General features: G+C 41.6%; 1 protein-coding gene across 2 annotated transcripts; it reads right to left on the reverse strand.

Moving 5' to 3' along the window:
• Positions 1-12,865: 12,865 nt before the first annotated feature.
• Positions 12,866-18,234, reverse strand: LOC146393093 (interleukin-17C-like). 2 transcript variants are annotated; one of them, XM_084926197.1, is made up of 3 exons: positions 17,930-18,234; positions 17,631-17,851; positions 12,866-16,022 (listed from the first exon to the last, which is right to left on the reverse strand). In XM_084926197.1, exons 1-3 carry the CDS (start codon positions 17,951-17,953, stop codon positions 15,788-15,790), a joined length of 480 nt encoding a protein of 159 aa, XP_084782323.1. In that variant the 5' UTR covers positions 17,954-18,234; the 3' UTR covers positions 12,866-15,787. The 2 variants fall into 2 exon arrangements, with proteins under 2 accessions (XP_084782323.1, XP_084782315.1); XM_084926189.1 differs by having other exon boundaries at positions 17,631-18,234.
• Between the last annotated feature and the right edge of the window lie 8,094 nt (positions 18,235-26,328).

Here is a 26,328-nt window from a genome sequence, read left to right on the forward strand (position 1 = left end):
TCTGACAGTAAAATCATGTATAATTTATGCCACTGTGATCATTTCACTGCACATAATGATTTACATTTAACGCATTAAGTAAAATAAAAATCAGAAATATTCATAAAAACACAGAAATAACAGTAAAATATGAAGCTGAAGCTTTTTACATACAGCGTGTTCTAAACTGCAGCTACACTTCATCAAAAACAAACAAGAAATGTAACGAAATTAAAATAACAGATAAAAAACAAACAAACAAACAAAGAAGACACTTTCAGCTCCTCCAATATTGCAGGACACTGTTTATTCCAGCTTTGGGTCTTTATGAAGGTGATGTTTGTGATTATTATTATAACATAATATTATTATAACATGGGTGCATGTCTTCATGACTCACAGCTGCTCTAAATAAAGCAGTCGTGGTAACACCAACAAGCTCAGACACTCAGACAAGGACTCAGTGGGCTTTAAAGAGTACAAAAATAAAGCTTTTATTGTGAAAGGTGGAGCAATAAGGAACAGACATTTGAAACTTTCAGTCACAGTACTTGGTTTCTCTCATAAATAATAATAATAACAATAATAATCTCTCATATGATTTCCTCCTTCAGCAGGAGTGACGGGGCCGAGGAGAAGAGATTTAAAAACAGACAGAGCCTGACGTACGTACCAGGTGACTCTTACTGACTCTGATTTGAAGATGTCTGAGGTCGGACGCGACTGAATGCAGGACACGAGATGTTTTAAGAGGTCAGTGTCTGCAGGATAAAAATCACGGTCGCCTCTGAGCGAGCAGAGCTGAAATCCTTCCTGTCTGACTTTCACTGCCTCTTTCTGCAAGATTGTTGTAGTTTTAAATAACTTGTGTTTTTTCATCTTCCAGATACAACAACAAAAAACATATTAACAGCTAGGGATGGGTATCGTTTAGGTTTTATCCGATACCAGTACCAAACCGGTACTTTTGAAACGGTGCCGGTGCTTAAACGGTGCTCAAACCGGTGCTTAAAGAATGAAGAACACAAAATTGGTCCAAAAACCTCTCATGTTCAGCTGTTTTTTTGTAAAAAGATAACAATGTTAGCCTTTTCTGCAGCTATAGGGCATATATGGTATCACTCTTGGCTGGAAGCAGTGCTTAAACAATGGAAAAAACACAAACTTTGTCCAAAAACCTCTCATGTTTAACTGTTTTTTTGTAAAAAGATAACAATGTTAGCCTTTTCTGCAGCTATGGGGCATATATGGTATCACTCTTGGCTGGAAGCAGTGCTTAAACATGGAAAAAACACAAACTTTGTCCAAAAACCTCTCATGTTTAACTGTTTTCCACTTTTTCTTTGGTCATTTTAGCCTTTTTGGCCAGGGTGAAGGGAGCATCTGCCATCAAACAAGAAGACAGCCGCATGTAGCTACGACGGTGTTTGCTAGTTCACCTTACATGCATTAATGTAATAACGTGGTTAGCCTACTCAACGTAAATTACACACGAACAGCATTAAGCTACTCACGCAGAGAAGAACGGCTGCTGCTGCATCATCATCATCATCATTCTGCTACACTGGCAGGGCTAGGGGCCAGGACTCTCCTCTTCGGGTTTTTGGGGGATGTCGCTAACTCCGGGTCCGATAACAGGCACCACACCCGCAGTAGATGTGCTCGGTGTGAGGTCTCGCAGCAAGCTATCAAATATGGCGCATTTTTCGGCTTTTAAAAAAACGCTATGCGTCGCCAGGTGTTTCATCGGATTTGAGGTGTTACCTCCTTTGACAGTATCACAGTATCAGCTTAAAGCACTTGTTGCAGGCTGCTGAGTTTGCATCTTTTGCTGTGAAGTACAGCCAGACTTTGACCGCTTCGCCTTGGGCATTTTTAATCTGTAGCTCTGCTCTAAAAGAACGTACGTACCTGGACCCGCCTACTACGCTCGCAAAGGTAAAATGATTGGCTAGAATCCAAAGTGTGTGACATCTCAGGAAAAAAAAGCACCGAAATGTGCGCTGCTTTTCGGTCTGGTTACTACCGTTTATGTCAGAACCGGTGCCATGATGGCACCGGATACCGGTACCAATCCCTATTAACAGCTGTAAGTCTTTAAAGCAAAGAAATGTTTAGTTTGTTCTATTTTATTTTTGGGGGGTGATTCCATTCACTGAAGTTGATCTACATTTGAATTCTGGGCAGAAACTTTAGTCCAAGGAAATGTCCTCAAATGTGAGAAACCAGAGTTTGGTTAAAGAAAAGCTGAAAAGCTTGCAAAGCTACTGGTCCGGACGAGACCCCCGGCTGCGTCCTCAAGTCATGCGCGGCTCAGCTGCGCATGACATGACTTGATACACATATGTATATATACATATTTAGTATACATATTCAGTAATGTGCATACCTTCTATATTTGTACGTAGAGTTATTCTTATAATTCTCAGATTCCCATTCTTATATTTCTTATTCTAATATTATTGTATTGTGCACACCTCTGTTTCTTGTGAAGCTTGCACACAGGAATTTCCCTCACATGTGCTGTACCAGTGTACCTGCACATGTGTGACAATAAAAGTGATTTGATTTGATTTGAAAACCAAAGTGAGGGAAACACACAAAAACAAAGATGCTCAAAATCAAACAAAGTCCAACAGGAAGCACACAAAGCGCTCTGACTCCTCCCCTCAGTGTCATCTTCTTAAAGCTGCTAAAGTTCACATCAGAGCGCGTTCATGACGTGATCTCAGATACTTCAGCCTATTATTTGATGGAAATCATCTCGCCACTGATTTCAGGCCCTCTGGGTCAGAGTCGATCCATCGCTGCCGTGCAGACAGAACCGTTGCAAACTCAGTGATGGAAACCGCTGCACTCACTTTGATCACATTAATGAAGACAACTGATTTAAAATTATAATAAAATATTATATTATTGTATATTATTATCAGGGTTACTTTACACATTTAAAAAAACGGCTGCATGAACACAAACTGAAAACATTTCCGTGCATCACATCATCTCTGTATTTATAACGATACGACAAAAGTGCCCAAATGTATTAAAATGTATGTTTTCAAACAACTAAACATGCGAGCCAGCAGTGAGCTACAAATGATAGTGTCAGCATTTGTTATTACTCAGCAGCCAATCAGCTGATAAAGTTTGTCCAGCCTGGAGTTTAGTGATTTTCCTGAGATGGAGGCTGTCCCAGTAATGAAGTCAGTGAAGAGTTCAAATAACTTTTAACTTTTTACACTTTCCACTAATTTCCATAACTTAGAAATAATTTTGGTTTTAGGCCCAGTTGGAAGAATTTCCTTTTTGTTGTTCTGTGTTATTTTATTTCACTTAAAATATGTTGAAAAACACGATAAATACAGCGTCTAAAACACATATTGGACCACCACCCAGTGCCAGTTTTATGCCAAACTAACAGTACAGGTGATTACCAGAAAGGCTTTTTATGTTTCTACTTAATTCTATCTGTTCGCACTGAGTTTGTGAAAAGAGCTTTCAGATTCGCAGCTCCTTCCTCCTGAGATCATGAACTCGTCTCACTCAGTGAATTTAAAGGGCGTGAAGCAGATCATTCAGGCTGCCAGGGTTTGGCATCAGATACGTATTTTACAAAGTCTTCATTCTTTATTGATCCTGAAGTTTATACACGTTGGTCGTCTCTGACTGTACAGGAGCAGACTGTGTGCACTTGGAATGAAACTGTAATTTAACAAAAGGTGAGGCGTTTATTTGTGTCTGGGGAAAGGCACAGAACAAAAGGCAGACGCACAATGAGGCAACAAACTCGATGCCAAGCACGACAGACACAGAACAAAACCTGGAAACCTGGAAACATGATGAGAACTCAACAGACAGCCAGACACTGAACAAAGGAAGACAGAGGATTTAAATACACAAAGGAGGTGATCAGGGACATCTGGAGAATCAGCTGACTGGAATGAACAATAACAGGGCAACAGAACCAAAGTAGAAATGAGCTTAGACAACTAAATGAGAAACATAAACAATGAATATCAAAGTATAAGCAAACTCAAAACAGTGGGTCAAACAAACAGCCTGTGTATGAATGTGTTGTAATTGTATGTGCTGTTATTTTATCCCTCTTATGATCTGTATCTATGATTCATGGTCCTGCTATCCTTCTTGGTCAGATCACTTTGGTAAGACAGATTTTCAATTCAGTTCAATTTTATTTACACAGCGCCAAATCACAACAACAGTCGCTTCAAGGTGCTTTATACTGTAAGGTCGACCCTACAATAGTAGATACAGAGAAAACCCAACAATCATATGACCCCTATGAGCAAGCACTTTGGTGACAGTGGGAAGGAAAAACTCACTTTTAACAGGAAGAAACCTCCAGCAGAACCAGGCTCAGGGAGGGGCGGGGCCATCTGCTGTGATTGGTTGGGGTGAGAGAAGGAAGACAGGATAAAGACATGCTGTGGAAGAGAGACAGAGATTAATAACAGATATGATTCAATGCAGAGAGGTCTGTTAACACATAGTGAGTGAAGAAGAAACACCCAGTGCATCATGGGAATCCCCCAGCAGCCTACGTCTATTGCAGCATAACTAAGGGAGGATTCAGGGTCACCTGGTCCAGCCCTAACTATATGCTTTATCAAAAAGGAAAGTAGAGATAGTGTCTGTCTCCTGAATCCAAACTGGAAGCTGGTTCCACAGAAGAGGGGCCTGAAAACTGAAGGCTCTGCCTTTCAGTCTCAACAGGGTTTTTTTCTGGTTAAATAAAATTAAAATGGATAAATAAATTTAAAAAAAATCCACCAGCATGTGCAAACACTTTAACCCATTAACATTTTAATGATAAAAATAAAATGATTGTTGTTATCCATGAATTAAATTTTTTTTTTTTTTTTACAAAAGTTAGGAAAAGATATTACACCACATCATAATTTTTGATTAAGATGACAAATATCAGTTATTTACTTGTTTTCATGAACAGAAACATGTTTTAGTGTTTGATGGACTAATTTCTGACTTGTCGGATGAAATTTGGGTCTAAATGTGTGAATTCAGTTTACTTGCTGAATAAACAACATCATAATTTGTAGTTTTTGACAGATTTCTAAATTAAAACTTTTTCTGTGGCACATGTTCAGCAGTGCAGAGCTGCGACGCTGCGAGATGGTCAGCATTGCGCAGTTTTCACTTCCTCCAACTGAAAAAAGGTTTCTGAGAATAGCTGGTGACCACGCAGCCCGACAGACCATAAATGTTTTTGTTCTTCGTTCTTCTGCTTAGAAAAGGATTTAAAGAACGTGAAATCACATCACTTTCTTTCTCCTTATTTAGGTCCCGTTCTTGTTCCTGTAAAAATCACCTTTAACACAGATGCAGGCTCCTTTTCTCCTCTGGTGAAATCAATAAAGATGAATAAAAACACGATGCAGACCCACAGGTTTGAAATTTGGTGTCGTTTCAGCAGCTGTTATTAATGTTACCGTGAGGTTTACATCTGATTGCGTCATTTGTGCCACAAACACAAAATAACATCTGTAGTCGTTCAACAACACACAGCTTTCAGCCAAAGTTGTGCGTGAGTGCTGAGGGGTTTACTTTTGTGCCCCTCACAGGGTTTTGGTTGTGAAGGTGAGCGTGGGGAGGACTCTGATCTCTGACTTCTCTGCTTATCCTGCTGCAGCAGTTTTCATACCACAGATAAATGTTGTCGGTCATTCTCTGTCACTGACCGGTGACTAGGGATGGGTACCGGTATCCGGTGCCATGATGGCACCGGTTCTGACATAAACGGTAGTAACCAGACCGAAAAGCAGCGCACATTTCGGTGCTTTTTTTCCTGAGATGTCACACACTTTGGATTCTAGCCAATCATTTTACCTTTGCGAGCGTAGTAGGCGGGCCCAGGTACGTTCTTTTAGAGCAGAGCTACAGATTAAAAATGCCCAAGGCGAAGCGGTCAAAGTCTGGCTGTACTTCACAGCAAAAGATGCAAACTCAGCAGCCTGCAACAAGTGCTTTAAGGTGATACTGTGATACTGTCAAAGGAGGTAACACCTCAAATCCGATGAAACACCTGGCGACGCATAGCGTTTTTTTAAAAGCCGAGAAATGCGCCGTATTTGATAGCTTGCTGCGAGACCTCACACCGAGCACATCTACTGCGGGTGTGGTGCCTGTTATCGGACCCGGGGTTAGCGACATCCCCCAAAAACCCGAAGAGGAGAGTCCTGGCCCCTAGCCCTGCCAGTGTAGCAGAATGATGATGATGATGATGCAGCAGCAGCCGTTCTTCTCTGCGTGAGTAGCTTAATGTTGTTCGTGTGTAATTTACGTTGAGTTGGCTAACCACGTTATTACATTAATGCATGTAAGGTGAACTAGCAAACACCGTCGTAGCTACATGCGGCTGTCTTCTTGTTTGATGGCAGATACTCCCTTCACCCTGGCCAAAAAGGCTAAAATGACCAAAGAAAAAGTGGGAAACAGTTAAACATGAGAGGTTTTTGGACAAAGTTTGTGTTTTTTCCATGTTTAAGCACTGCTTCCAGCCAAGAGTGATACCATATATGCCCCATAGCTGCAGAAAAAGCTAACATTGTTATCTTTTTACAAAAAACAGCTGAACATGAGAGGTTTTTGGACCAATTTTGTGTTCTCCATTCTTTAAGCACCGGTTTGAGCACCGTTTAAGCACCGGCACCGTTTCAAAAGTACTGGTTTGGTACTGGTATCGGATAAAACCTAAACGATACCCATCCCTACCGGTGACATGTCCGTGTTTTCAGTTACAGTCATATGTTGTCTCCTTCCCAGACACTGAGAGCAAACACACACTGCACAGACTCAGCCTTAGAAATGACGTCTGAGACCTCACAGTGAGCAGTAAAGCTTTTTCTTCTGCTGGAGGCTGTTTCAAAGAAGATGAATCTTTAGACCGAAAGAGAACAGCTGATCAAAACGAGCTGTGAGATCCGGTGTGGCTGGAAGGAAGAGTGAGGCTGACTATGAGCGTCTTTTCCTCTTTGACTAAATTTAAAAATTTGGAAATTTTTGAGAGTTTTCCAAGTATTTTTCTGTGAGCTGTGCAGAAACTATGCAGAGGACAGACGAGGAAGTGAAAGCATGAAAAGAAAAGTAGACACACACTTTTACACCAGCTTTGTTTAAGGTTGTGTCACTCGTGGATTTCAGGGGCTCGTTCTGTTTCCAGGGTGGATAATGGCTTCAAAAAACAAGAATTAGGTGGACAAGATTTAATTTATGTTGGACTCTCTCTAATCCTCACAGTGTCAAAAGGCTCAAATGTATATACAAATACAAAATATATCCAAAGTCCACACCTTCAGGCTATAATGAAATTCGTGGCTTCCCACAGGGGCGAGCCAGTCGCCTTCTGGAGAAAAGTTTTATGGTCAGCTGAGACAAAGACTGAGCTGTTTGGCAACAATAACCAGTTTACGTTAGCAGGAATGAAGGTGAGACTTTCAAACCTGAGGCGGTGGCAGTAGCATCGTGCTCTGGGGCTTTTTGTTTTTACTGCCAGTGGTGATAGTATGCTGCACAAAGTGGGAATAATGAAGGAGGACTTCATCACCAGTTTAAATGAACTCTAACCATTCTGCTAACAAGAGCGGTCAAATATTCAGCCAGAATTACGCCAGAAGCTTGTTGATGGTTTCCCAAAAGCATCCGGTCGAGGTGCAACTTGCTACGGGACATTTAAGCTCATGTTAGTCTGGCTGTTTGTACATATTTGAGTCTCAAAAACGTTTAATGAAATCATTACAAGCATAAAATTACAATAATGTTCATGCTCATGATGACTGGATGTGATCCTCTGACCACAGCGGCACATATGTTTTTATTGTGCTAGAAAATAAAAGCATGACATGATTTCTGAAGACCATGAAACCATGAACTGAAGCACTATCAAGACCTCACTATCCTGCAGCACCGGCCTCTAGAACCGTCCTCATAAAACACAAACAGCATCGACTTTTAGGGATTTGCTTACCTGAAACTAAACATCTACATCTATCTGCATTTTGTTGTATTTTTGCACCAAGATGCCTTTTCTTCTCTTAGAGAATGTAAAGTAGCACCTGAAGAAGCTTTGATGAACACATGGATCTACAATGCCAGAGGATTGTATAAAGAGGCTGGTAGATAACGTACCCAGAAGTTACTGCTGCACGTTTGTCACATGAGGCCAACAAAGCAATCTATACTTTTATTTCCAAAGTGTTGGCCAGTCAGAACTGTTGGGCTTTATGACAGAAAACACTTTATGACTGAAAATGCAGCTCTATCATGCAGCCAGATGTTTTTCTCTGTATTAAAGAAAGGAGAAGAAGTGGAACCAAAGGGGAACCGTGACTTCTTAGAACACACTGAGCCATGGACGTGGACGTCGGATATAAAGGGAGCAGAGAGCAGGTCAGAGCACATCAGCCCTGCACATTCAAACAGAAGAACATCTGTCTGTGTCGGGAACCATGAAGACTCTGCTGGCTCTCACAGTCCTGACGCTCATCTGCTTCCTGAAGCACAGCTCTGCCAGTGAGTACCGCTGACCTCTGACCTCTGAGCGCCGTGAGTCTGAGCTGCACTCGTATTAACTCTGTGTGTGTGTTCACAGTGCCAGTCGCTGTAGACATGGTGATAAACAATGTTGAATGCTGCGATGCCGTCACTAATAAAATCCACATCCCAGTGGACAAGGTGACGCATGTGATGAAGACCAGCTGCAACCATGAAGCAATCATGTGAGTATCCACAGGAGGTCATGCAGCTGCTGCTTGAGTGTTATTATCCCGACTGTTTTCGTTCAGTTTTGTGCAGTTTAAATTCTCACTGTGACCAACTGATTTTTAAATTCTTTTAAATATTTCTCATCCAGCAAACTGTGAGCTGTGACAAAATCTGTGCCAAGGATAATTAATGTTCTTGCTGTAAAATGGTTTTATGAAATAGGGGTGAACCAATCTATGTCATGTAGATTTCTAATTATGGGTGTTTATACGTTTTCCTGTTGGCACATGTTAAATGTAACCATTACAACAACAGCATGGTCCGTGAGCTCAGGACTGTAAACTGTAAAAAAATAATAATAATAATAATGTTGAGGAGAAAATTAGGTCAAGCTAAGTAAATGCAGTGAAATCTGCCTCCAAAAAGATGTTTTTAGTTCTCGGGTCCTGTTCGGATCAGCTTCACTGATCTGTCAGGATCAACTGCCATAAATGAAAACTCAAGTCTTTGCTCTCGTTCGGAGTCACGATTGATCTGAATCAGTTCGACAATAAAGAAGTGCGATTTCTCTCAGTGGCTTCTGGTAATAACTAAATGAAATGTTTATTACTTCTAATCAAGTGTTTGCGACGTATATTCCAGTTTCTTCCCGACAGTGAAATTGCACGCGTGTGTTTAAAATGTGTATCATGTGTTTCTTGCAGAGTCACCACTGTGGTTCGGAGGAAGTTCTGCCTTGATGCTAAATGGAAACATGCACAGATGCATCTGGAAGAATTCAAGAAAAAATCCTCAGCCCAGAAACCCTGAGAGTGATGAAGGAGATCTAAAAACAGCAGAAACGAATCCCTCTGTGCTTCTGTGCACAAACTGACGTTTGTTTGATTGTGTTTGATTTAGAGCTGGGCGATAGAACGATAACGATATGTATTGCGAAATAACTTTTTCTCGATAGAAAAATCAAACTATTGCGATAGGCCTCACCGCTCTTGTCCTCTTAACAAAAAAAAAAAAAAAAGAACAGCCAATCCAAATTAAGTAGCGCAGAGCCGAACCAATCACAGCCGCAGCGTCACGTCACGTGACTTGTTACGTACAGCACAAGTGCCAAGCCGCACATGTGCATTTGTTTGGGAAGCAGCCAGCCGCCGTGCCGCCCGGGTAATGGAGGAAATGAGTGTGCCGACTAGAGAAAAATCAACCGAGAGGTGACCGAAGAGAAAACCGATGATGGTTCCAATGCCGGAGAGATTGTCGAACGGAAGAGCCACAGAAGTTCCGTAGTGTGAAGATATTTCGGCTATTTCAAGTCTGACAAAAAACAGAGTAACACGCACTGTAAATTGTGCCGAAAGCAAGTCTGGAAATACAATAAAGCGTGCATGCTCAATCTCTGACTGGAAGCGCTAATTCGTCATTCGGCTTCTGTCAGACTAAAGTAACTGTTAAAACTGTTTGAAAAGCTCAGCTATGCAACAAGGAGAGATTGAGAATTTCCTTTTAGTTCTCAGTTTATTTGATATTGACAAAAGTTAGTCAATTTTGTCTGTTCTTCTGTAAAACAAACTAAGATTTATTTTTAGAATTAATATTTTGTTTCTAAGTGGAATTGACAATTTAGTCTGTTTTGTTTGTTCTATTTTGAAACTTAAACGCTTTAGCGGCTGCCTTTTGTGTAGTTTGCAATATTTGCCTTTATTTATCTGAAAAAGTCTCGTGTTCCTTAAGTACATCTACCCTGTTGAACTTATTATGGGAAATAAATATTTAAATCAAAACAAGCTGCTGATTATTTCACATTTTACTTGTGAGCAACGGCACATTTAAATCTTACAAATATAGTTATTTGGCTTATATCGTGATATATATCGTTATCGCCTGAAATGAAAAAAACATATCGTGATATGAAAAAATCTCATATCGCCCAGCTCTAGTTTGACTGTGTTTGATTGTGTTTGATTGTGTTTGATTGTGTTTGATTGCGTTTGACTGTGTTTGATTGTGTTTGATTGTGTTTGATTGCGTTTGACTGTGTTTGATTGTGTTTGATTGTGTTTTTGTGCGAACACGGTGTACGTGTATGTTTTGATCTGCTGCAGAACTTTATTTGTGGTCAACTGTGATCACACAGAAACGTTTTCAGTTTGAACCTTTGAAAGTTTATTTTTCTCTGATGTCTTGAGCTAAACCAAGTAGTGCGACTGAACTCGTGTCATTGTATTTAAAAGGCTTGATAATTAATGCTTCACCTTAACTTAACTTAAAGTATTTTTAAAAGTACTTTTTTTTTAAAATAAAACTTTAAAATACTTTTAAAGTACTAATGAAGGGAATTAGATTTGACATCACTCCATAGTCTCGACTCTTCGCTGCTTTCAGCTTATTTAAGCCATTGTGCAGAAGTCTGGGGCAGCAACTATAAACTACAGTGACAATCATTTTCAGTGTTATTCATACTAACTCATTATTCTTAAAATGCTGAGGTTTGCAGATCTAATTGAAATAAAAGTATAACAGAAAGAGTCAGAGCATGTGTTTTTGTTTGTTTGTTTCAAGGTAAAAGCTTTTGTGTTTCTCTGTTTGGGGTCAAACTGTGGAGCACTGCGCAGACATGAAGCACTTCAAAAAAGAGGCATAAAGATCATAATGAGATCATAAAAATGGTGAATATTAGCGAACATCTCGGTTTAGTTAGCGACCACTTTGTCGGTGTTCACATTGTACAGCAAACGTTCCAACACTGGAGTATTTATTCGGCTTCGATGTGTGCAGGCTGCAAAAACAGGATCATAATAATTTGTATTTTACGTAGAGGCTTATTAGAAAAATGTTCTTATTGAGGTTCATATCAGTAAGGAAGCTGGATAAATGTCAACTGATAATTTTTGGAGAAGAGGTGGAATCAGATCAGGGTGCACGTCCTCCCACTCCTTCTCGAGGGCAAGCCAATCAGAACAGCTCGAGTGAATTTGATTTATTTGTCTCAATGAGCTTTCTTTGTATTGCTTACATGGTCAAAATAAATTAAACAGAACAAACCAAAAAATAAAAAATAAAAGTCATCATGCTCAGTGAAATGATCATAGAGGAACCAATGAAATATGATTTTACTGTTACAGTGAAGCTTGGAGAAAATCCACTTGGAAAATCATTGACTCGTCCTTATATAGAGCAATAACAGCGTTGTTATTGCCCAAAATCCAAACAAAGAAGAACTGAAGCAGCAGATGAATGAGCTGGAAATGTAAGTGTCCCGTGTGGGTGCAATAATAAGTCAAATTAAACATATTCTGCCTCTCTGAGATCATTTGTCCTCACTTGTCCACATAATTTTGTCTAGTTGGTGGCGATGTCTGCTTATCTTACTCTGCCAGGCAGTAACACAAGTTCACAACAATCCCTGAATGAGGCGCAGCTCTGAAGTAAAAATACTCCAATCCAAAAATACTCCTTGTACTGGAGTATTTTGGGATTTGGACTGGAGACGTATTTTCCCAGTCATCCTGTGCCTCCTCTCTGAACTCTGAGCAACATTTGTCCTTCTGTAACTTCCACCACTTAATCCTTGCCTCTGCCTTCGCTTGGTTCTTCCTTAAAGCCATCCTACAGACTACCATCTGACACCGCCTTGCACCTTCTACACCCATTTCCATGTTTCACAGAAGATGCTGTACATCAGGATTTCTCTCCTTAATGCCACAACCACCCAACACCTCTGCACCACCTTTGTTCCCTACATGTCCACTGCAGTCGTTACATTTACAGTCTGTGCTCTTCCACATTCCTCACTTTTTCTCTCCCTGCCTTCTAACATGCCATCCCCCATTGTTAACCTGGAGCTGAACTGATCATGCACGGGAATCTCATTCTGTAGAATCCACGTTTTATTTGAGAAAGATTCCCGATGCGGCGCTCCCCATTTATCCCTGTCATGATGGAAGGACGGGAAGCATGAGGATGACAGATCATACCATCTTGGATTTCTGAACCAGTTCAGAAGATAGATTCCCCGGCGTCTTAACGCAAAGAATCCAAAACTGGTCATGCTGACCCTATGCAACACAGCGCCCCCATGTGACAGATAAAAGAAACTGCTGTATGTAGACACTTGTGAGGACTTACAGAAAAGACACGACTGGACAAATCATAGAAAGAAACTCGTTTATTGATAGTTAAATAGTAAAATAAAGTGTTCTTTTAAGGATATGTTGAACTGTTTTGAGGTGAGACGAGCAGCCGCACAGGAGTCAGGGAGGCTTTCACAATTTTAAATTAAATAAATCTGTCAGACTGAAGGGAGACATGACTTCACATCAGCACAAAACTCTTTCACATTATCACTGAACTCTCTACAGAAATAAAAACAAAGCTCTGACGGTACATCTAGACCACATTAAGTCATACAGTCACATTTTAAAGTTCACAGGTGTCTTTATATCAGGGGTGTCAAACAGGAGGCTCGGGGCCCAGCAAAGACTCTAATTCGGCCGGTGGAACAAGTGAAGGAAGGCATATACATTTTGCCCTTTTAACTGTATTTCCATAAGTTTGCAGCTTTTCTTACTGATAAAGACGTCCAACATCCACATTCATACTATAACACAGAAATAAAATAATAGGAAATCAGTTTGAGGGCAGAAAAGTTCTTTTTTTAATAATGAGACTACAGTAAAAGTTTTCTGTGAATTAACAAAAACTTGGTGTTTTATAAGTACAGTGTGAGGAATGAGCTCTCTGAACATTTGTCTTACATTTAAGCCCAAAGAGTCACGCTGGCAGATTTCTTTCTTTCCTGCAGCTGCTTTTATTTATCACGTAGAAAAACTGAGCTGTACTGTGCAGACTGCCCTTCTTGGTCTTATATGAACACATGTCAGGGATTAAATATGTGCTTAAGCTTCTTTACGCTGACAGAAAGGGCACTTTCACTGGTCCGGGCCTTTTAACATAGGGTGGGCTGTATGTGGCCACAATGCAAACTGAGTCTGACACCCCTGCTTTACACCTTTATGCAGCAGAAACTGACAGTTTGACAAAAACAGCTTTAAAAATCTCTTCAAAGGGATCAAATCTGCATTATTACCTCACAACGAAAATACAAATAAATAAAAACATGAACAATATCTCAAAGAAATATAGTGAAACTGACTAAAACATTTCTTCACATTCATTCTCCTCTCTTCACACGTTCATTACTTTCTAGTCTCTTTAAAGCTAATTAATGTGCAGCTTCTTCATATTGTGCATGTGCCCAATACTGTCCTGTTTTGCATAGTTTAACATTTGATTCCTTCACAGTTTGAGGGGGTCGGACCGCTCTCACATCGCTCTGCTAAATGTGGAGCCATGAAGCTGTTTGCTTAGCTGAGCAGAAAAAGGTGCGTCTCTGTAAAGGCTCACAGCGTTTCTGCCAGGATCCAAACCAAGTCAACTTTAGAGGATTTTCACCCACTTGTTCCGAGCTCGAGCATCCTGACTTTTACTCTGCTGCAGGTCAGAGACCTCACCAGCTTTTTACTGCTCTGCATCCATCTGACAACAACATTAGTCACATTAAAAACATATTTATTTGAAGTCCCGACAGTAATTATGGACTCTTCCTTAGTAAACTCAGTGCATTTACATGATGCTGTTACTGACCGTGAAACAGTCGATCAGCTGACTGTCTCTCTGCTTCTTCTTTGGTAAATGAAACATACTAAAATGTTTCCTTGGACTCATCGTTACATTAAAACTCGAGGCTTCGTGCTCAGCTAAGCCAACGTCTCCTGGCCTCAAATTTGCCCAAATGTTGAACTATTCATCTTCTGTTCACGCCGAGCTTCCAGCCGCTCTGGCATAAAGTGAAGCTACAGCAGCACTCTGCTTTAGTGGTATTTCACATTAATCTGCATGTGCAAACTACTCAAAAAATATAATAAAATACAACAAAATAAATACTAAAGTGTGGAAGCACATCCTCGTGTCTTTGGTGAAGTCTCTGTGCTTCAGAGGTTAAACCTGCAGGTCTCACAGTTTTAACCGTGTGAGGAAAAAGAGACTTTTTAATTAAAAAAAACATGGGAAGAAATCTCACTTTCTTTGGAGTTTCTGGTCTGTTGGTTGGACGTTTACTGAAAGGTGGAAACAAGCTGCTTTATTCCAAGAAATAATCAAAAAACCTGACTGACTGCAGTCCTGCCTGATTTAAGTCACTCATTAAACTCTACAGAGCAGACTGGTGCTCAGACGGATGATGGATCCGTCTTCATCACAACTCAATTTTAACCTCCTAAGACCCAAACTCTGTCATGGCATGCATTTTTAATTTCTCTTTGCTATTTGGGCTGATTGGGACCTGATGGATGTAAAAACGAAGAATTACCTGTTTTGTTTTTGTTTTTTACCTGATTTTTGTTTCTGAGAGAAATCAGATCCACATATGAGGACATTCATTTTAAATTTCGATAGAACAGTGGCAGTATAATGTCCTTGTTAGTGGATATCAGGCCCTTGTAGAGCAAAATTGAGTATTTTGGTCAAACCGACCCAAAATGCGATGTCCACATATGTGGGCGCCAGGTCCTAGGAGGTTAAACAAAAAGAAATCACCACCAGTTTTCACTTGCAAGTAACGTCCGAATGAGGAGGGAAAGTTACAGGTAGTTGGAGATAAAGTGCTATATTAAATAAGCTTGATATGTATTTGCAGCAGCTGTAATAGTTTTCTGTTAGCAAGCGACAGGAAAGGTCTGAGGCTCTTTGAGGACGGGAAGCCTCTGAGTCTGTCTGCGGCTTAGTGTTGGTCCTGTTTATGATTAAGACTCCAGAATGACCGATCACGGTTAGTTTCTCTTAGTTTCTCAGCAACTATCCAGGCCCGTTTTGGCCTGGATAGTTGCTGAGATATTGTGGTGTGGACTGGCAGCTTCAGGACAGAAAATCTTCCCTCTGGCTGACAGAAGGTCCTACTTACAGAAAACATTTTCACATGCAGGCGGAAAGCTGTGATAAATATTCTTATAGTGTAAGTGAAGGTGCTGCACAGCTATAAATGGCCTTCAGTGTGAGTAAAGCTTAGTTTCTCAGATCAGTTAGTAATTTTGGGCCTTACACAAGTGCAACCCACCGGGACTTCGATACGCGTCTTCTGGACTTGATATGTGTCTGCGTCCTTACACTTGGTCTTCATCAGGACCACCATCGGAGCCCGAACCTCCACAGAGTTGTAGTCGTTCACTTCGTGCCCGTCGATGATGCATCCCTTACAAAGGCACTCGGCAAAGATGATGTCACGTGGATACCTGCTGTCGTTTCGGTCTATGCTGGAGACACAGACAGACAGAAAAGACCTCAACACGTGCAGGAGACAGTGAACACACAGCAGATTCAGTCGGGACAATACGCGGCTTCTCAAATCAAAGCTCGTTTAATATTAAAGCTGGTAGCTTTCATCTGCTCGCTGGTTCCAGGTTGAACTTCCTGAACCAGCTCAGCAGCTGTCCATCCATTTCTACTCCGCAATAATCCAGCCTGCTCTCTGCACGTCCAAACTTTGGATCAGCCACCACACAGGGCGAGAACAGAATACACCGGAAAGTCAGGACAGCACAGAAAGTCACTGCTGCTGATGTGTCCTCCATTCAGGGCTTGTACAAATCTAGAATCAGGAAACAGGCAGGCAATGCCACTGCAGACCATCACAGCCTGGACCCAACCTGTTCCCACTCCTGCCCTCTAGTAGGCGCTACAGAGCACTGTACGCCAACAGACATCTGTGCAGCTTCCTCCACAGGCCGTCACTCTGATGAAATCTTACTTACTGTCAAAAACATCCACCATACCTGCTGCTGAACCAAAGCATGATGTATATACTCTCAAATGCATCTACATCTCAGCTACAGTCACATTTTCTGGTAACACTGCACCCAGCGATGACATCTGTAGTTAACCTTAAACACTGATTAGAATTAGTTTTTTTAGTCTGCAGCTGACACCTGCAACACACCTGTGTGCTACATGAACACAGACCTGTTTTGTCACATTCTAGTTCACTGAACTCTTACTTCACTAAGCTGCCATCTCATTTTGTTATTTATTTTTTTACCGTTTCTTGATAACATATACATTTTCCAAATCCTCCATATATAAATATATGCAGTAAATTATTTTTTTTTATGCTAGTAAAACAGGGCTGTGAAGGAGCCTACTTCATGTACATTTGGCTGCAAGTATTTGTTTACAGTACTTGAGTTAATGATAGTGGTGTATGAATCAGGAATTAGTATTAATCTAAAATAACACTTTTAACTCACTGGTGTGCTACATGCAGGTTTATTGTGGACAAAAGTTAAATACTTTTTTACTGTATTTTGAATGAATGTCTTAATGTGAGTAACAAAATGGTAAAAATTCTGCTTTTAACATAATTATTTACTTTAACTATGTAATTCATTAACCACAGAGCAGCACATGCCATCTAATGAGATAACGTTCATTTATCCACAAAGCTGAGTGACTCCTTTGGGTTTTGTTAAATACAGGGGAAAAAAAGATGTGAGCTACATATACATATAACCTTACATATGTACACAGAGAGGCAGATATACAGGCATCTGCCAGCTTATTACTAGTATTATTAACACAACATCGTTTCAAATGTACTCAAATAATTTTACAAATATGATCTACACAAATGATTTCTCATTTCCACCATCATTTAAACTGGCTTCAATAAGTAGAATGGTAAAAAAAAAATCATTAAAATAAAATTTTAAACAACTTTTAATAATTTTAAATAAATTACATTTATAATCAAGTAAAAGTGTGTCGAACCTGCTCCCCGAAGCGCGCTTTAAATGCTGACGATGAGGCAAAGAACAGGTTTGTTTGTTGTCTGAGCATTTTTGTCCCTCTGCGGGTTCCATACTTACTAGTAACGCCACGGAGACAGCGCGCGGCCGTTGAGCTCGTGCATTTGCTGGGCAGCCTGTTCGCAGGTGGTCAGCTTCTGGTTCTCGCGGGCGTCGCGCTGAAGGTCGAGCTTCTTCAGGTTGACGGCAAACTTTCGCTCGCGGGCCTTCACCTTCTCGGCGCTGAGACACGTGGAGTTGGAGGCGGCGGCGCAGAGCTCGTGGAGGATCAGCAGAGAGATCTGCAAAGTGGCAGAAACACGCGTGAGAGTCAGAGAGAGCTGCCCGCGAGCCCGGGGCGCTAGTGTGATGTGATTTACCAACTGCAGGAAGCTCGCGACCATCTTGACTTCGGACGGCTGAGACTGGCGGACGCTCCATTGAAGCTGCTTTAAATACAGTAACGGAGCTCCTACGGTTGCCTGGTTGCCATGGGGATCTCCTCAAAATCAACATTTCCGCATGAGAAACAGTTCACGTGCGGCCCCGCCCCTCTGCTGGCTGTGCGCCGTGTTTGTGACTGGTGTACTCGGAATCCATCCTACCTCAAAAAACGTCCTAACCAATGTTTCTGCGCTGACGCGGCGCATGCGCACAACACCGAACCCAAATTAACTTCTTTTTCTCTCACCCATCTGGAATACTTCTTAAGGTTAGGGGTAGGTTTAGTCACAAGTCACCGTCAAATTATAATACGAGTAGGACGATTTGTCAGAGTAGGATGGTTTCCCAGAACACCGGGAGCAGACAGCCTCGTACCTCTAATAAACTCCGCTGTGAGCTCATTTTAAACATTTCACACGTTTCATTGTTGGTTTGTTCCTTTTTTAAAGGTAGAGACAGATGTTTATGTTTTACAGAGAAAGGTTTTATCGCCTGAAACGTGAATATTGTCAGATTTTCTGCAACTGCTGTCGTTCTGATCCTCAACAGTACATCTCAGTGTTTACACATCAGAGTCACAAAAGCTTCTGTCGGCTTCTTTTTCTGAGAGAAGAAGAACTCAAATGAAAAGTTTTCAAAATGTCAACACGGCCCATGAAACACTGTATTGTATGTATTTAAAAATAAAACGAGGTCATTCCTGACTCTTCACATGGAAAAAAATCCTCTTGGAGTCACCCTGCTCCTGCAAAGTCACTCATCGCTCCCATTTTTCCGTAGAAAAATGTGGAAACTTTGTCACGTGGACTATCAGCATCAGGAACAGCAGGCTACAGAAAAGTGGGAGCGATGAGTTACTTTACAGCAGCGGGGTCACTCATGATGTGTGTTCTCACAATGTGATTTCACTATTTGCATGAATCAGATTGTGATCTCACTTTTTTGTCTTCAGCAGCAATTCACAGTTTTTAGCCTGTGAGCTCTCTGTGGTCTCAGCTCTATTTTTTGTGCATGATGACATGATATGACATCAGTTCTTAGGCACTGAGTTTCATCCCTGTAAATCTTCCCACCCTGGCCCATCCTCCTGCTGGACCACCATCAGGAATATGAAGCCCTCGCAGCTCCCTCATAATTTAATAACAGCACTTGTGTGTGGCGCACCCTGTAGTTACTCTGTAACCTCCACAGATGTGTCCTGGTGATGCAATGACACACTCGAGCTGACTCAAGCATCAGATTACATTCACTTCCTGCTGCTGGAGTGAGGTTCTGAGGTCAGCAGAAGTCGAAGGAGGAAATAAACACAAAACATTTAGTGTTTGTTTTTAAATACATTTTAAATATTTATTTTGGAGGGTTGATGAATTTGAAGTCATGTGGAGCAGGATGAGGAAAACTGACTGAAGCAACAAAGGCGAGCCTTTATTTCATCTGATGAAACCTCCATAAAGGTCACCAGCAGAGTGAACGCCATCCAAAGTTGGTTAGGAGCATGCAGAGACGATTAAAAATGCAGAGACATTAAGCTGACAAGTTAAAACAGGAAGTGAGAGGCAGTAACTAAGCAGGAAAATACAGACACATGAATTACTTTCACTCGGGGAGTTTGTGAGGAAAGGCATAAATTCTTAATACCAAGGAACTAACCTAAAAATGAAGGACTCAGCCGCTGTAGTAATTTTGATATGACAAATGTAGGAAGTATGATCACGCACAGGAAGCGGGGCTACGTACCGGTTCCTCCTGCTGCCCCTCCCCTCGGTCCAGTGAGGAAAACCCTAAGATCGTAACAGCTCAGAATAACTCACGAGAATGTGTGCTGCGTTCAGGCTGAGAGAAGCCGGGCTGATAACCTGCAGGGCCCCTGACTGCGGGCATCATCACGTAGGTCATATAGCCTTCATATACTTCCTGCAAGTGCTTAGCCAAGTGAAACATGTGCTGCTAAAATACAGAGCTGTTTTTAACTTCTTGCCTTTTAAAAATGCATCTCAAACGGAAACTGCATGTATCATAGGCCACATTCTTCGGAGGCCGCATTTGTAGACCGATTACATCACAGCCAGGTGAGGAAGGCTGTCCTGATTCGAAGGCTGCTCCAAATGCGCCCTTCTTTTCCCCGGATTTGAAGGATGGTTCGGATGTATCCTTCATGGCCCAACCTATCCCAGAATTCATAGCGCTGCCCAGCCGATTCCTGTTTCCAACAATGGCGGCAGCTACTTAGTTATAATTTTACTTAAACTATAATTTTGCTCTTATTACTCTTTCTGTGTCACACGAGAATGTAGCTGTAGAAACTTCAAATATCTGCTCGGTTTATCAAGACATTGCATATTTGCAAAAGTGCTCCAACGTTTTCGGAGACGTCTGATACCCACCAGCTCGATAGCTGACCGGGGCGAGAACAGCAAACTCCCCCCACATCGTTTTCAAACCCCCCGCAGTCTTTCACTACTCAGGTTAAATATGATATATAAGTCACTTAGATAACTTAGATAACTTCGAAGGACCCGGCCCACGTAGACCGCGAAGGCCAGGTCCTCAGGAGGATGCGGCCTATGAATTGGGACATAGCTTATGCCTCTGCGGCGCGGCTAGCATGGGGATAACTTTCAGAACTACTGTGAGGCTCCACGATCCACCACTGCAGTACAACGTAGTCCATTAGAGTGAACTGAGATGATGCGACTCTTCCATTCAGCAGCTCTGAACTCCCGCTGTTACTCGGTAACCATGGATACCACAGAGCGGCCTAAACGTGTGCAGCTCGAGTGTGGTGTTTGTCCAGGACTCTCTGAAAATCTCTAATTAAGACTTTGCTCACTCACATGCAGAACATTACACACACCAAGTCACTGTGCAATGCATGAATTTTGAGTGTCGCCTCAGATCACACACAGCAAACAAAGACTGCAGGGTTTGGCAGTGCTGGGTGCGCTCACTGCCCCTCACCCCTGAATGTGGGTGGACTGCATGCGTATTACAACACAGACTGTAAGTACATGGTAGACTGTAGACAACCTGATGGACATGTGTGACTGACAGTTTGTTGGCTATCCTGGTTTACTGGCCTTTTAAATTAATGCAGCTTGTGGAGTGAGCTAACTGGAGTTAGCTGGTAACTTAGCACGCCAGCCTGTCATCCAAATGTGGTCACTTCTGGCTTCAAAAGTCTAAGGTGGCAGCAGCCACACTGCTAATGTTCATGTGTCTGACTGCAGAGTCCAAAATCAGTTGTTGACTAAAGATGGTGCCTAATTCCATCCTTTACATACATGCTGTGTCCAAATTCAGCATGAGGACCCGGCCTTCGCGGTCTACGTGGCCCGGGTCCTTCGAAGATAGAGAAAGTCGTAAGTGTGAGGCTGTGAAATGGGACGGTCTGGCCTTCAGCGTCACCGCTGTCTCTGTAGAGTTTAAGAAACTCGGCTCCTTGCTTCCTCAATATAACAGGACACAGGAGTAAACTCTCGACCGTCTCACTTCTGTTTAATCAGTTTTCTGTTTGACGTTTATTCAGCTGTGTGAAAACTAGAACTTTAATCTCAGCCAAACCGATTTACTCAGGAACAAATCAAACACTGAAAAAAGCCAAACAATAACATGTTTAAGTTATCTGAGTGACTTATATATCATGTTTAACCTCAGTAGCAAAAGACCGCGAGGGTCTGAAAACAATGTGCCGGGAGTTCGCTGTTCTCGTCGGCTCTAGTGAGCCTTGACCTCATGGTCAGCTCCAAGCTGGTGGGTAACAGACGTCTCAAATATGCGATGTCTTGATAAACCGAGCTGATATTTGAAGTTTACACAGCTACATTCTCGCCTGAAATTATCTTAAAAGTTTATTTTGTGACCCAGAAAGAGAAATAAGAGTAATATTAAAATTAAGTAGCTGCCACCAATGTTGGAAGCTGGAATTGGCTGGGCCGCGCTATGAATTATGGGATATGGTGGACTACGAAGGATACACCGAGCCATCCTTCAAATCTGGGGAAAAGGAGGACGCATTTGTTGGAGTCTTCGAATTTGGACAGCCTTCGTCCCATCGCTGTGACGTAGTCGGTCTACAAATGCAGCTTCTGAAGGATGCGGCCTATGAATTGGGACACAGCTACAGTCTGTGGCAATTATCCACGGGCTCAGCACCAACGTTTCAGTCAGTTTTTTCTCTAATGTTTAGGTCTGTGTGACGTCAGCTCTGTCACACCAGGATAAGAGCGAGTTATTCACTTCCAACCTGTGTTTTTAACGGTACATTTGCTGCTGGAAGCTTTTCTGAAGCCCTCAGTGCAGAGAGAGGGAAGCTTGTTTGGTACCTGTGGGGTAAAATTCAGGGCAAACAAAGCTCGCAATCTTTCAGCTTAAAATGTCTTTAAGATCCTTCTGGGATTCGTTATTAAGGTAAAAGTACAGGGTACGGGCCTTCAGCTGAATGATTCAAAGTGAAACTGTAACAGTGCTTTTACAAGTTACTGATTAAATCCAGCCTCTGTTATCACAATAAGTCTTATGCTAGAGTTTCCTTGTTTACTGTGTGTGGAGTTTATGCTCTTCGCATTTTTGACAGTGCTTTTTGGCACAGAAACCAGTGAGGTGATGCAATGCCGCTGCAGTCTCCTCCCTCTCACTATAAAGCCTTGCTGCCTGTATTTAGAAGCAGAGCTCGCCTGCCAGATCAGCCTGTCAGACATCCTAACTTTACGTTTAAAATTAACTTGAAACGAGTTTGTTTGTGCTTTGCGCCGTCGTGTTAAGATTCTAAAAGTCTTAAATCTTAAAAAACACAGGCAGTAGCTAATAGTTCACCTCAGCCTGCTGCTAAAGCTTGATGCCTTCACACAAAACCAGTTTAACAATTAACAATTACGCTGAATAAAAAACAAACAATTTCAGCAGCTTCCTCCACTGATTCTATAAATAACCTGTGTGTCAAACCTGTTCATTGCATCACTGTCCCACAGAAGAAAGAGGATATGTGTCTGATTAGAATTAACAGGCGATTCTTCCTGCTTCTTTGAACCCTTTCACTCCCATTGACCGACTTCCTCTCTGTGAGTGACAAGGAAACCAGGGCGTGTAATAAGATAAGCAGAGAGATAAGATAAAACTTTATTAATCCCTCGGGTGGGTTCCTCTGGGAAATTCGGTTCCAAAAAAGCACAGCACCGACAGAAGTTACAGAGTTACAGAATATTATATATATATATATATACACACATATATAAATACAAAGACACATATAGATAAAAATATACAAAGGGGATAAATAGAATAAATAGGAATAAAATAAAAATAAAAATACAAGTGAATTGCACATTTCAAGTATGGAGTCTATTGCACCGTTGACTATTAACAAAAAGTATTGCACAAAAAGTATTGCACAGTGAAGTGAAGAGGCACTACAGCTTAGTTGTTCCCCCCTCCTTTGTCCTCCTGTCTCCCCTCCCTCTCCCCTCCAGAGAGGAGTTAAACAGTCTGATGGCGTGTGGGACAAAGGAGTTTTTAAGTCTGTTGGTTCTTGTCTTTGGGAGAAGCAACCTGTCACTGAATAGACTCTTCTGGTTGTTTATGGCCGTGTGCAGAGGATGCCCAGCATTGTCCATAATGTCCAGCAGTTATAATACTGCGGGCACGACGGGTTTTCCACACTCACATCATCGTTCGGGCACCTGCAATGATTCAGGATGACGGATTCTCACTGTCATTGTTTTGGGTTTTGAATCTAATCCTCAGATTTTTTTTAAATATTCCTTTCTGTTGTTTTCGCTGCTAACATGTCAGAAATGTTGTAACCTCACACTCAGTAGTCCTGCACGTGTACGGCGTTTACACACAGAGACCAACATGAAGCCTTCTGTCTGTTGGCGGGACGTCAGTGCCTCGGAAACCTGTCGAGTTTTTATTATAGTGTCATTTTAGTCGGTGTATTTGGCAGCAAGTCTGCAGCTCCTTTGGACTTTTTCATATGTTATCTGTGGCGACCTCGTAAATCCTGATCCGTCTCATGAAAATCATCCTTTGTACATGAAACTCATAGAAAATGCACAAAAAATAAAGAATGCATTTTTTGTTATCATGCACACATATATGGAACATAAGTATAACCTTTAAACATTTACGTATGCCCCAATGGATACTCGTGAATATCTGAGGCAGGAATTTACTCTTATAAAGCACCTAACCTCCCAGGCGTACTGCTTACCTGGTGTCAGTGGAAAAGGAAGAGGAACAGGCAAAATTTACCGAAATAATGAAACAGTGATGGAAGCTTTAGATGTGTGTAAAAGGCTGTTTAGTGTCAGTAATTTTAGGTTTGTCTATAATTCAGCGTTTCAGACAAACAGAGTCTAACTGCTATGATTCATGAAAAGCACAAACTGTGGATGAAACCAAGAAGAGCTGTTTGGGATTCTTTGCATATTTACATACTTTAAATATATAATGATATTGAGGCATTTCTGCAGATTTTCCCTCATGTGCATGCAGCATACTGCATGCACACTATGACGCAGTGATGCAAACATGAACAGCCTTCTGTTGTTTCGGTCGGGCTGATGTACATACAGGAATGTGACGTGGGACTTTCTGCAAAATATCCAGCCAAGGCAGCAGAGTTTCAGGGGCATTCCAGTCAACACCTGCGACGCCATCTTCCTGTACTACAGCATCAAAGGGTGAAGTTTGTGAAGAGCGCTGGGAGGTGAAATTAAAGTGTCCAAGAAATTAAGAATGACGGGTGAATAATCGAGTAATGCAGACATTTTGTTCATTTTCAGTAAGCCGTGATTTACAGAATGAGTGAAATGTAACTGTGCACTGACATAAATCCAATGGAAAATAACCTAATCTGAGGTCACAGATAAAGGAAGCAGCAGGCTCAGTTTCTTATTGACGTCCAAATAACACAGGTCTGCAAACAGAACACTGCACATGATTTTTTGACTGTTTCTTATAGATTTTTACTCACAGAAACTGGGAAAAATCCTCCAAAAGTTCCACCTCATCAGGTTTTCTTGCAAAACTCATGTTTTTACTGTGATTAACCTTTTTAAACTGAAATCTGGTATCCTATAATTGAATCAAAAAACCATATCCAATAAGGATTCCTTACATTAATTTAATGTTTCTAAGAGCGAGACATACAACTAGAAAATGTGAGGAATTGAGGGGGGTCAGTAGGAGGGGGGAGGGTACGGTGGGTTTGGCGGTGTGAGGAGCTCAGATGATCGTGTCCCAAAAGGTTTATTTTGTTCATAGCCAAAGCTAAAGAAAAAGTGTGCACGGTTAAATTATTGATATTTTTCATCGCTGTTGTGCTTTTTTTAATGTAAACTCCTCGTGTTTTGCAAAAAACTGAACGTGATGGAGGGAAATGAGATCATTTTTGGATTCAGCACCCTAAAAAACATACAATTTACCCGAAATATCCCATGCAGCTGAAAATATTTTGTTTTGTTTTGTTTTTTGGAGACCTGCGTAATCTGAGTCTTTGCAGCAGTGGCCTCGCCCCCTGCTGGGCATTAGAGAGAATACAGGTTTGAAGACAAGAAGGAAGTTTTTGCATTAGGCCGTCAGGAGTCTGCCTAACCAGGTTATTATAGTTAATTCAAACTACACTAAAAGAACAAATTTAAATAAAATAAAAATAACTGACAATCTAAACTTGTAAATCTAAATAAAATGGAAATATGAATAAAACTCCCCACTCACCCCTGCGGGCGGTCTATCCTTCGAGCTCGGGTCCTCTACCAGAGGCCTGACTGCGCTCTTCTGCACAGAGGTCTCCGATGTTGTTCCTGGGATCTGCTGGAGCCACTTGCCCAGTTTGGGGGTCCCTACCACTGGGAGCACCGTTACCTTCACCCTCCACATCTTCTCGAGCTCTTCTCTGAGCCCTTGGTCCTTCTCAAGCTTCTCGTGTTCCTTCTTCCTGATGTTGCTGTCATTCAGTATCACTGCATCGATCATTACAGCCGTCTTCCTCTGCTTGTGTTCCGCCACTATGTCCGGTTGGTTAGCCACCACCACTTTGTCCGTCTGTATCTGTCCCACAGGATCTTTGCTTGGTCATTCTCAACCACCCTAGGGGGCGTGTCCCATTTTGACATGAAGTTTGTTATCCTTAAAGTTCTTTCAAAAGACTCCAGCCAATCCAAAATGCAGTGATAGACCTCACAGTACCATATCACCCTATCAGAGCACTTTGCTCTCACACTGCAGGCCTACTTGTTGTTCCTACAGTATTTAAAAGTAGAATGGGAGGCAGAGCCTTCAGTTTTCAGGCCCCTCTTTAGGAGACAGACACTGTCTCTATTTTGAAGGCTGCAGT

This window comes from Perissodus microlepis, chromosome 1, assembly GCF_051167445.1.
Source record: "Perissodus microlepis isolate ML-2025 ecotype Zambia chromosome 1, ASM5116744v1, whole genome shotgun sequence".
Taxonomy (NCBI): domain Eukaryota; kingdom Metazoa; phylum Chordata; class Actinopteri; order Cichliformes; family Cichlidae; genus Perissodus; species Perissodus microlepis.